Below are 11991 nucleotides of genomic sequence, written 5' to 3' on the forward strand. Positions count from 1 at the left end.
ACTCTTCTTGTGAAATACTTCTGGACATGCTGAATTGTATTAATGTCCGATATACAGTGTGGATTCCAGACGGCTGAGCTGTATTCTGGTATTTGTCTAACAAAGGTTTTGTATGCCCTAGTTAGTAATTCAGTATTACCAGAGGAGAAACTTCTTAAGATTAACAACTCTTGAAGCTTTTTTTAGCAATGCTGTTGCAGTGAGCTCTTGCACTTAGGTTGTTAGATATGAGTACTCCATATCTAGTATATGAGTCCTTGACAGAGTGAGGATCATCAACGAAGTCATATCTGCCTAGATTGTATTTGGTGTACTGATTTTTTTACCAATGTGTAGGACAGAGCATTTGATGGTTGAGATTTGGAGTAGTCAAAATTGTTTGACCATTTGAGGTCACTTTGAAGGACGGTAGTATTGTTGGTGATGATGAATAGTTTTATGTCATCAGCAAAGAGGACGCAGTTGCTTATAAGGTGATTGCAAAGGTCATTTATATAGAGTATAAAGAGTATGGGTCCTAGAACGCTGTCTTGGGAGACACCTCTGTTAACCGGTGCAGGGCTTGATAGGGTGTTTCCTATTTTTCCTATTTGTTGTCTATTTGTCAGGAATGCAGTAATTCACTTATGAAGGGATCCAAAAATGCCGTAAGAGTTTAGTTTTAACAGTTTGTCATGTACCACTGAGTCAAAGGCTTTGCAAAAGTCTATGTAAATTTCATCTATTGCTTTACCCTGGTCAAGTAGTGTCGTCCATATGTTTTGGCAGTGAAGGAGTTGCAGATTGCAGGACAATTTTTTTCTGAAACCAAATTGTTTTTTTGGAGTAGGTTGTTTGACTCTAGGTGGAGGGTAATGCATTGGTTGATGATTGATTCCATGACTTTGCATGTGATGCAACATAGTGAGATTGGTCTCTAGTTTTCAACCAGGCTGGAGTCACCTTGTTTGAAGATAGGGATAACCATTGCTAAGGACCATAGGTTCGGTAAGGAGCTGGTTCTGAATATCTCATATATTATGCTTAGGGGTTCTGCTAATGGCAGTGGAGAACTTTTTTTAAGAACTATGCACATAAGCCATCAGGGACAATAGATTGGGATGGTTTTAGGTAACGTAGTGCCTTTTCTACGTTATCTTCTGTAAAGTCAATATTTAGTAGATCATTGCAGTTAGTTGTGGTATGACTAGGAAATGTGGCGGATGAGCCATTGCTGTTTACAACGACTGAACTGAAGAACGTGTTGAAGTGGTTTGTCTTAACGTCTTCATTGCTACAGTCTTTCCCATTTGGTCCTTTTAGGGTTGGATGGTTCTTCAGTCTTTAAGTTTGGTGTTTATAAAGTTATAAAAGGTGCGGCTGGATTTTGTGCGTAGGAGGTTTTCCTCTTGCTTGCAGTGATAATTGGTGCATTCTGCCTTTATCTGTCAGCATAAGGTGTTGTATTGGTTTTTAAAGTTAGGTAGATAGCTAGTTTTTTCACTATAGTGATTTTTTTTAGATTTAAGTTTCCTTATTGTTTTGGGTAATTTGTTTTTATTGTTTTGGGGGGTTACTACTAGAACATATAGTTTAATGACTCTTTCGAGTTCAAGCAAGAAAAGAGTTATAATGGTCTTCTGTAGTATTACAGCCAGAAAACAGAATGTGCCAATCAAGAGATGTTAGGTCGACAGCTATGAATTAATAATTGGCTTTTTTGAAGTTGTATTTTTGGGGTCCATCATTATGATCCTCTTTATGAGGGTGTAAGTTTAGATAAAAGTCGATCATATTGTGGTCACTGTTTGAAAAGGGTTCCTGAATTTGTAGGCCATAAATTGAGTTTGAGCTGTTGCAGAAGATGAGGTCGAGGCAATTGTTTAGTGTTGCTCCAAATATTTTTTTACTTTAATTTGATTGCTTTAATTCCTCAGAAAATGCTTTTTAGAAAAATGCATTTAAAATTTAGGAAATAGTCCTATGCATATTCATATATATGCAAACTTCATTTAAGTTAATGGGATTTACTTGGTCCACATTCATAGATATGCATTATTCAAGGGATACCAAGCCTGTCTTCAATCTTTATGGAGCCTGCCCCTCCAAAATGTTATTTCTTCATACATCAATTACTGAAAAGAGTGAGGGCTGCTATTTGAATTCTTTCAAAACCGTTGTCCCTTTCATTCGTTTTTTTAGGAACTTTGTCAAGCATCCCAACTGCCTTGACACGCTGGACAGAAGAATGTAAAGTACTTGATGCAGAAAGTATGCATGATTGTGTTTCAGGTGAGCTAATAAGTACCTTCCTTCAGATAGCATTCTCCTCCCTTAAATTGACTGTGCTTGACTAGAAGTCTTTCCTCCATTCAGTGGTCAAAGTTCCCATTATCAACCACCTGGAAGCCTTGAGGGATGAAGAGCTAGAGGAAAGAAGAGAGAAAAGACGCAAGCAATTGGCAGAGGAGGAGGCCAAAGTGTCAGATAAGGCCAAAGATTCAGAAGACAAGGAACAGAATCCTCAGGTTGGCAGTCAAACTTGACTATTTGTGGATTAAGGTGCCCCTAAAAATCAGGCTTTAGACTTTCAAGGCCTTTTCTGGCTGGCTTGACTGCTAAAGTTGGTTGAAGAAGGATCAGCAGCTGTAAATACGTTTGGTTGAGTTAGTACTTCCTGTTCCAGAATACAAACAGGATGTGTTTATGAAAGGAAGGGAGAATTGGCCCTAACTATTTGTTGTTTCTAAGTGACTTTATCCCAGAATCATCACATTTTTCTCCTAAACACAACCCAATCAGCTCTTTCTTCTTCTTTGTTTCATAAGGCTTATGTTCCAATTCAGCAACAAAATAAAGGAGACTGGTTTATTAAATATGATTAATAATGAAATACTGTAGATTATTACTTGCAGAAGATCCCGACAACAGAAAAACAAATGAATTTAATTGAACAAAATGGGAAAATGAAATACTCTAACAAAAAATAGAAACAACTTCAATTATCTTTCCATGAATCTGTGAATATTATTAGTTTTTCAAGAAAATATTTAGGATGCTTACTAACTATCTGTTCAGAGTTTTGCAGCGTAAATTCAGCACTAGAAAAGTAAACACAGATGGCTGATGCTTCATTTAACGTCTTTATAAATATATTAAGTAAATTTTACAATACCAGTTATAGATTTCTCCAATATGGAGCAAACTCAAACAGAAGCAGACATGTTACAGGTTCAGAGCAGATTAGTAACTCAGGAGCTCAGAAACAGACATCAGTTTCACTTTAGTTCAGCAGGCAAGCAAGCAAGTTCATTTCTCTTTCAATAGACAGACTCGGAGCTTATATAGAGCCACACTAGGCTACCCACGCCTAGGCTACTTCTAGTTTCAGTTTCCAAACAGTCCTCATTGGCTGACTTAGTTGCTATGCCTATTCATTGGCTGACCTTGTTACTACAATAGATTTAGAACAGTATACAGTGCCTTCCAGCATATGGCAGTTTGAGGGGTTTTTTTCTTACTATGAATAATAAAATACTAAATATTTGATATTTGTAAAACTGTTTAAGAAGAATAATGGTTAATTAAAGGGGATAAATAGCCTTATATTCTCTGCATGTCTTTGTAGTTGCATTGGATTTTTGGATTTTAGGACAGAACTAGCAATTACGGTTCTGTCTTTCTATGTTTTTAATAGCAATGTGTAGAATATGTTTACTAGCTTTTATGTGGAATTGTCCTTAAATTTGCTTTACAGGACTAGGGAAAAAAAAACATATTGAGATACTGGGTGGAAATAACACACAATCTCCTTCCTGTCCTAAAAAGAAGGTGTAGATTAGCATTTTCCTATCTACATTGGTCTTCAGAGCCTGAAATGGACTGATTGAATTCTGCGTCATTCTGATTTTGTATGTTTGTTATCTCTGTAGGGACCAGTGCCACAGTCAAATAGTTCAGCTGAGCAGAATCTTCCAGGTAATTTATTTTCTTCTGGATGTTTGATTGGTGTCTTATTTTCCTCCCCCAGCTTAGCTCAAGCAGATGCTGTTCCCGGGCCCCCTGGGATGAGGTAGTAGATTGTATAGTTTTAGGGTCATACCCGGTCTTGGAGATAACTATACAATCTACTGTCTTTCCTATGAGGATTCCTAATTCCATCATGCCACCATTGCGTACTCTGAAGAAGAAGATTGCTACTGAAAGATTACTACCTAACTCCAGCAAGGAACTGGGAATCCAAACCCTCAAGTCTAGATGCAACATGGGAGATTTTGTTGTTGTTGTTCCATTGTTGGGTTTGGCTGGGTCTTTGCCATAGAATATTGTATCTTACAAACTGCAGTTGTGTGCTTTGAGTAGAGAAATTCCAAAGAGAGTGTTCTCTTCAATCTATTAGAATCAGTACAGGGATAAGGGGAGGATCTTCTGTAGCACAAACAATAGAAATAATATTTTGCCTTCATACTATATGCCTTTGTGCTTCTTGCTCCTACCAGGGTGAGGTAGTAAGTTGTATTGTTGTGGGGTAGGGATTTGTGCCCCAAATCAGAGATAACTATACAACTTACTACTTTCCCTGCGTGGGGTAAAGTACCCAAGATTGTATTTTGGTTTTCTCAATGCACTTAGTTTTGTGTGAACTTGGAGCTTTATTTTACTAAAATGGGGGGGAAGCCAAGGCCCCATTTGAAATCCTCCTGCTGCTTAGCAGGTTGGGTTTTAAACCAGCCTCCCTCACTTTCTTGGCTCCCAGATGGTGCCACCCATCCGGACGGCTACCCTGCAGTCTCAGCTGCCGCCAAAGACACCTCGGCTGGCCCTAAGCAGACTCTGGTCACATTGGAGAGCCCCCAACAGCAACAGCAGCAAGCAACAGGAGCAGGAGAGCTCCCTTCAGAGCTGGTGGGGCAGTCCACTGCTCAGGCTTCTGGGCAGCTGCTGATGCCTGTGGAGCAGGAGGACTCGGGCCCTGGGAGGCTGAGCACAGACGCTGAGGCCACGCAGATGGAGCTTTCACCTGCCCCCACCATCAGTAAGTGGCCCTAGACTTGCCCCGGCTGCCCGTTTCTGTCCCTTGTGCATATGTGTGCAGTCATGTTTCTTTGTCCAACGTTCAGTGTATTTTTTTCCAAGGGTTTATGTTTGTATATGGGTATGTGCGTACGAAATTTTAACATACATGTGTAATAGTCCCCACTGTGATATAGTCTTGGTTATAGCAATCTTTTTAAAAAAAAACATTCTTTATTTTAAAAACGTGGTCTTTTTATGGAGGAGTGATTTCAGATTTTGACTCTCGAGTAATGAAATGTTGAGCCAATTTATTTGGGTTATTCTTCTCCTTTGATAGCTTTTCCAAGGAAAGTTCTGCAGTTTGCCACTACCAAGTCTTTTAGTACATTAGAGCCAAAATGTGGAATTGTTTTGTTGAATGGAAAGAATAGCTTCTTTCAATTCAACCTGGTGCTTGATTAACAACATTTTCAGTCCAGTATTTCAAGCAATATATTCTGTCCTAATGTTGTTGGATGAGAGGACTTCACATCCCAGAGAGCTGTGGTCTTCTATGAATCTCCGTGAAAGAATTTGAGTTCCCTGCCCATAAACATTTTGTTTTGCTTTTCCCACCAGCGTCACTCTCTCCAGAGAGAGCTGAGGACTCAGATGCCTTGACTGCTGTCAGCAGCCAGTTGGAGGGCTCACCCATGGACACCAGCAGCCTGGCTTCATGCAATCTGGAAGAAGGCGTGGCGGAGAGTGGTGGAGCTAGCACTGTGGAACAGGCGGGCACCGACGCTGTGGTGACAGCAGCCGATGCCACCCAACAAGGGCCAAATGCCCATACTGCTAGGGAGGGCCAGCCTGATCCCAGCCAGCAGGTGGATGATGGGTAAGGACAAGAAAACAAATATAATTGTTCCGCCGCCATTGTTCCGCTTCTAAAGAGGTTCCTTATCAGTAACCTCAATGATTACGGACCAGTGGCACTCACTCCAATCATCATGAAGTGCTTTGAGAAATTGGTCTGCCGGCACATCATTTCTGGTCTTCCGCATACATTTGATAAACACCAGTTTGCATACAGAAAAAATAGATCTCCGGAGGACGCTATAGCCATCACTCTTCACACTGCTCTGACTCATCTAGGAGGGCTATGTGAGATCAGACATCCAGCCCTTGCTTATCAATGGAGACCGAGTGGAGCAAGTGGCCAGTTTTAAGTTTCTGGGTGTTACCCTAAAAGAGGACCTGACCTGGGGTGCCCACATTGCAGCCCTGGTCAAAAGGGCCCAGCAGAGATTATACTAGCTGAGGCTTCTCAGAAAACAACAACTGAATGAGAAACTGCTGGTGACCTTCTACCGCTGCACCATAGAGAGCATTTTAACATACTGCACCTCTGTATGGTTTGCCAATTGCACAGTGGCAGATAGGAAAGCACTCCAGAGGGTTAATGTCATTGCCCAGAAGATCACTGGTTGCCCTCTCCCCTCTTTGGAAGAGCTTTATAGCTCCCGCTACCTTAAGAAAGTTCAAAACATTCTCAAAGATCCATCTCATCCTGGGAACCCTTTCTTTGAACTATTACCATCTGGCAGATGGTACAGAATAATAAAAACAAGGACAAATAGGCTGAAAAACAGCTTCTATCCCAGGGCAGTAGCTCTTTTGAATTCTGCTGTATAGTGCAGTGTTGGTGTGGTGTTGGGGGTTTCCGGTTCAATGTGTGGAAGGTGAAGGATGTATGTTTGTGTTTATTTTCGTGGTCATGGTCATGGTCATGATGTGCACTGAAGATGGTGTTTGAGTTTGTTGTACGAGGTGCCATGACAATAAAGTAAACTAAACTAAGACGGTGACCTGTTTTGTTTGTGTTAGCCCTGCACTAATTATTATCACTCTTCCCTGCTATGCAGCTCCCCACCTGCATCCTCCTCTGAGAGCTCCTCCACCAGAGATTCAGCTGCAGCCATTTCTGGTGCAGATTCTCGGGGCATCTTGGAAGAGCCACTTCCTTCCACCAGCAGTGAAGAGGAAGACCCTTTGGCAGGTAAACGTTATAGGAGCGAACAAGATAACAGCGATGGGCTTTATAATAGTTAACTTTTCCCTGTAGCACCATCCATTGTGTACCTAACGTCCCTTTCCAACAGGAATAAATCTTCCTGAAGGTGTTGACCCATCTTTTTTGGCTGCCCTGCCTGATGACATTCGGCGCGAAGTGCTGCAGAACCAGTTGGGTATCCGGCCTCCTGCCCGTTCAGCTCCTACCACCACGGCCACAACTCCAACCCCTCCTGTAGTGGGCAATCCTGGTGTGACAGAAGTCAGTCCTGAGTTCTTGGCTGCTTTGCCCCCAGCTATCCAGGAAGAGGTATTACTATATACTTCTTAAGGGTGTAACACAGAATCGAAGCAATTAATTCACAGAAGCAAAAAAATGAAGCTGTCCACTGTGGTCCACCGTATTGCATTGCTTAAAATAGGCTTGTGTTAAATTATTCTTTCTAAATTATTCTTTAGTCATGCTTAGAAATATAGAAAACTGATGGCAGAAAAAGAGTCCGTTGAGTCTGCCCTTTCCGTTTTTTCTTTTAATTAATTATTATTTTTATTTATTTTTACTTTTATTTTATTTTTTTTGTTGGATAATGGGCTATCCTAAGCTTGTTTAAACTCAGTTACTGATGATTGATCTTGCTGGAAGTTGGTTCCATGCTTCCACTACTCTTTCTGTGAACTTATTTGCCTTCTTCTTCTTATTTGCCTCTTCTGTCAAGTCTCCAAGGAAAGGAATTCCATGCTTATCCAAGTTCGTGAAGTCTGTTTATGAAATAGACATCCACAATTGGTCTTGCTCTTTTTATGTAAAGATTTATTGTTTTTAATCAAGACAATAATGCAATGATATCAGAATTAAGCTGAAGTGCTCCTGAGAAACTCATACAGATATTCCAATTGTTAATTATTTCATGAATATTTCTTTTATAAGATCTTTCTTAGTTAGCTTTTCAAACATTGTAGGAGGAGAACTGTGTTAGTCTATGATGGCATAAAAACAGGAGTTCTGATAGTATCTTTTCTGATAACTAAAATTTATTTTAAAAGCATTAAGTTTTAGTGACCCGCAAGTCACTTCATCAGCTGAATCGGCTGGTGCACTGGATCAGCTTCCTCCTTCCTTAAGGCTTAATTTCATATCAGCCTTTCATTTATTCATACTGGATAATTGGCATTTTAAACTTAGCTGTTTTAGGGGACATATTGGTTGAAGAAGTGCTTTGCTTGTAGAAACTACTTGGTCGGCATATAAGGCTTCATTGTGACAGGGAAATTGTTGGTTTCTATATTTTGATCCTGACCATGCCCAAACTTTCAAAATCTTTTTTTTTCTATTCCAGGTGTTGGCGCAGCAGCGGGCAGAACAGCAAAGGCGTGAGCTTGCGCAAAGCACAAGCTCAGACACACCCATGGATCCAGTGACTTTCATTCAAACACTGCCATCAGATCTGCGGCGCAGTGTGCTGGAAGACATGGAGGATAGTGTATTGGCGGTCATGCCTCCCGATATTGCTGCTGAGGCCCAGGCTCTGAGGCGAGAACAAGAAGCACGCCAGCGTCAACTGATGCATGAGCGCCTCTTTGGCCACTCTAGCACTTCTGCCTTGTCTGCTATTTTGCGTAGCCCAGGTAAGGCAAGCCTTTCTTGTTTTGTCATTGTATGATCTTTGGTTTATTAGATCTCTTGATTTAATTGCTTTGCTCTCCTTTTCACTCTACCCAGCCTTCACAAGCCGATTGAGTGGAAACAGAGGTGTCCAGTATACACGCTTAGCTGTTCAAAGAGGAGGTACCTTCCAGATGGGTGGTAGCAGCAGCCACAGCAGGTACAGGATTTTTCTGGAGGGGGGATACCCTATGTGATAAACTGAATTTGTTTGGAATCGCAAAACTTAAAATAATTGCTCCAAACTAGTTATGCTATTAACATGGAGGTCGAATTAATTTGAAATCTAAAAATTGGACTGGCCATGATCTTGCCTTCAGAAATAAGAAAATACCTGTACTTAGCCATTCCAAAAAGTCCTGCCTTTTGATCTGCTTCACTAAACTGAAAGACAGACTGGAGTGGTTTGAAAATAAAGAGCAGAGCTATAGTTTTGAGAACCAGCAGCCTTGAGGATAAGCATTTGATTCAATATTTGATTCAAACGTCAATGGATTCAAACTCATTCCGGTTAACAGGTAGAATTAGCATTGACAAGAAAAAAGAAGTGTTCAACTCATTGAAGTTATGACATAAGCAAACCTGCCTCTACTAAATGAATCTCTCTTTGCTAGAAAGGGTTTCTTTGGGATGCCTTAAAGAATTGCCTTGGTTTTTTGGAGTATGGTATAAACTTCTCTGATATTTCTATTGTTGCTTTTTAGACCATCAGGCAGCAATGTAGACAGTCTGCTACGTTTGCGTGGACGCCTTCTACTGGACCATGAGGCCTTGTCCTGTCTGTTGGTCCTGCTTTTTGTAGACGAGCCAAAGCTGAACACGAGCCGGCTTCATCGGGTATTGCGGAATCTTTGTTATCATGCACAGACACGAAACTGGGTGATTCGGAGCCTGCTTTCCATCCTGCAGCGCAGCAGTGAGAGCGAACTGTGTGTGGAGACGCCCAAGGGAACTGTTGCCCCAGATGACAAAGGCAAAAGGGCAGCCAAAGGCTGTGGTCCGGACAACCGGCCACTTGACCTGCTGCATAAAATGGAATCCAAAAGCTCAGGACAACTTTCTTGGCTCTCAGTTTCCATGGATGCAGCTCTGGGTTGTAGAACCAACATCTTCCAGATCCAACGAGCAGGAGGCCGCAAGCACACGGAGAAGCATGCTGCTGCTGGTTCCACGGTTCACATACATCCACAGGCTGCCCCAGTGGTCTGCCGCCATGTACTTGATACTCTCATCCAACTTGCCAAGGTGAAGGCAAGAGATTTTTAATGTACTACTCTTGATATGATGAGGAAAAGCATTTTTTTTCCCATTTTGAGGAATACTCGAAGAAGTAGGCCAGTTTGTCTTAGAGAAAAGGGTTGAAATATTACAGTTAAGAAAACAAAATTAATTCCATGAATAAATCAAGATGACAAGGCTGATTATCACAAGGAGGTAGATGTAGAAAAAAATGCAACAAGTTCCTAAAATAGAAAACAGTGAGCTATATAATTATACATATGTGTAATAGTATATCTTACTTACAAGATTGAAATCCATCTTGTTCATCAGTGTGCTGAAAACCATAAAAGAGAACCAGCATAAACACTTTAAAAATATGTATAGAATCACAACTAATTTTAATGGAGAAGAGTGAAATTGTAGTTTCCATTTCAATTTTTCCAAGCTGCTTTTTAAATTCTTAGGCTTGAAAAATGAAATTCGAGTAAATTTACTTCTCCCTTGTGCTTGTTGTGAATACATTGATCCAGGTGGTTGTCACCAGAATTGTTGTCCTCGTGAGTTGATGTGGCAAGAATTCCGTTGCAGTCGGCTGCAGTGTCCCCCAGTGTCATCGTGCCCTCCCCCCCCCAGAAATACAAAAATACCATAGACTTTTCTGATCCCGCTTGTTTTATCCCAAAGAGTTGTGTGAATTTAAAGGTAAAATATGAGGAATGTACAGCTTTTTTCTTTCAGTGGTAGAAGTTACCCTGGAATGGTTTCTCCACCTACCTGCTGCAGTTTCAGGATATTGATGCTTAAGTCTTTTCAGTGGGAAAACTTACCCCAGTTCCAGACCTGCTCACTAAAAAACATGGTGGTTCCATAGAGCACTATTTTTATGAATCTTCCTTATATTACCAGTTGTATTCAGCATTTATTTAAAATGAATGAAGGTTTGCTGTATATTTGCTTTATGTCTATCCAAATGGAGCTGCAGTTAATCAGTTTTCTTCCGGGTTACTACAGGGTAAGAAATACTACCGCTACTCTAGACAAGGTGCAAGAATGCTTATTAATATTAACGCTAGTGTTCGAAAATTAGTTTTAAAAGTGAGTTGGCTGATTTTGTTCTCTACTTGGAGGGGCAACTGTTCAGTGCTAGTGCTGTCCATTCCTTTTTATTAGCTACCATTGACAATAAGCTGTAAACATACACTGTGAAGACATTTTCTAGAGGTATATTTTGTGTTCTGTGCTGCTAGTTATATACACAGATACTTCTGCTACAAACTTAAGATATTTATTACTCATAAATCTTCAGTTGGAATAACACAAAAGTGTGTGAGAGATGTAAAACTTTCTACTTTAAGTGTGTTTTTTAAAAAGTAAGCAAATCACAGATTTAGAGAGGATCCAAGAGTAGATACAGTCATACTTCGACACTCAGTTGCTTCAAAATGCATCAAATTTGATATTCAACACATTTTGAAGCAGAAATCTTGTCCAGCCACTCATCTTTCTCCTGGTAGTCGACATGCAGGGAAGAACTTGATGATGTCGGCTGCCTCATGATTATTTCTTCTGGTCGAAATACCAGGCCATGTAGTAAGTCACATGGTTTTTCTCGGTACCCGTCAGTTTTAGTATTCAGTCCATCTTCCAGAACGAATTACTGACAAGGACAGATATCCCTGTATCGACTAGCCCACAGACTAGCCAGATAAACCCCAAACCCCATATGGATAAGGTTTCAAGAAAGAAGTCAGAACATAGTTTGCCACCAGGAGCCAGATAAGCAGTTGTCCCCTGATACCACTTTGACTAATTTGCTAAGTCAGACTTCTTTCTTTCAACTGGTTGGCTTGACGTTCTTTGGTCTATCCTTCATAATACGTAACCTGTGGTTGGCTCAGGACCTTATTTAACTCAGGCTCTGGGTCAGCCAGACCAGCCTGCACTTGCATCTCCTCAAATGCCTCTTTCCCACAGCATTCTCCTCTGCTAATTCATGGTCTGCCTGGTCAAGCTCTGAATCTGAAGAATCCAACTGATCTTTTAACATCTAGGCAGTTAAT

The 11991-nt window shown here is 40.8% G+C and overlaps 1 protein-coding gene across 10 annotated transcripts in view; it reads left to right on the top strand.

Moving 5' to 3' along the window:
* Positions 1-11991, top strand: part of HUWE1 (HECT, UBA and WWE domain containing E3 ubiquitin protein ligase 1) — a 102681-nt gene that overhangs the window by 78175 nt on the left and 12515 nt on the right. For all 10 annotated transcript variants that reach the window (XM_087925711.1, XM_087925709.1, XM_087925714.1 and 7 more), the window contains 10 exons: positions 2182-2271; positions 2356-2507; positions 3912-3957; positions 4736-5014; positions 5614-5872; positions 6900-7033; positions 7137-7357; positions 8385-8673; positions 8768-8870; positions 9415-9955. In XM_087925711.1, the coding sequence (XP_087781837.1) occupies positions 2182-2271; positions 2356-2507; positions 3912-3957; positions 4736-5014; positions 5614-5872; positions 6900-7033; positions 7137-7357; positions 8385-8673; positions 8768-8870; positions 9415-9955 (2114 nt within the window). The remainder of the gene's footprint in view (positions 1-2181; positions 2272-2355; positions 2508-3911; positions 3958-4735; positions 5015-5613; positions 5873-6899; positions 7034-7136; positions 7358-8384; positions 8674-8767; positions 8871-9414; positions 9956-11991) is intronic.

This window comes from Pseudonaja textilis, chromosome 2 (genome assembly GCF_049901715.1).
Source record: "Pseudonaja textilis isolate UNSWEBS1 chromosome 2, rPseTex1.2, whole genome shotgun sequence".
NCBI classification, from domain to species: domain Eukaryota; kingdom Metazoa; phylum Chordata; class Lepidosauria; order Squamata; family Elapidae; genus Pseudonaja; species Pseudonaja textilis.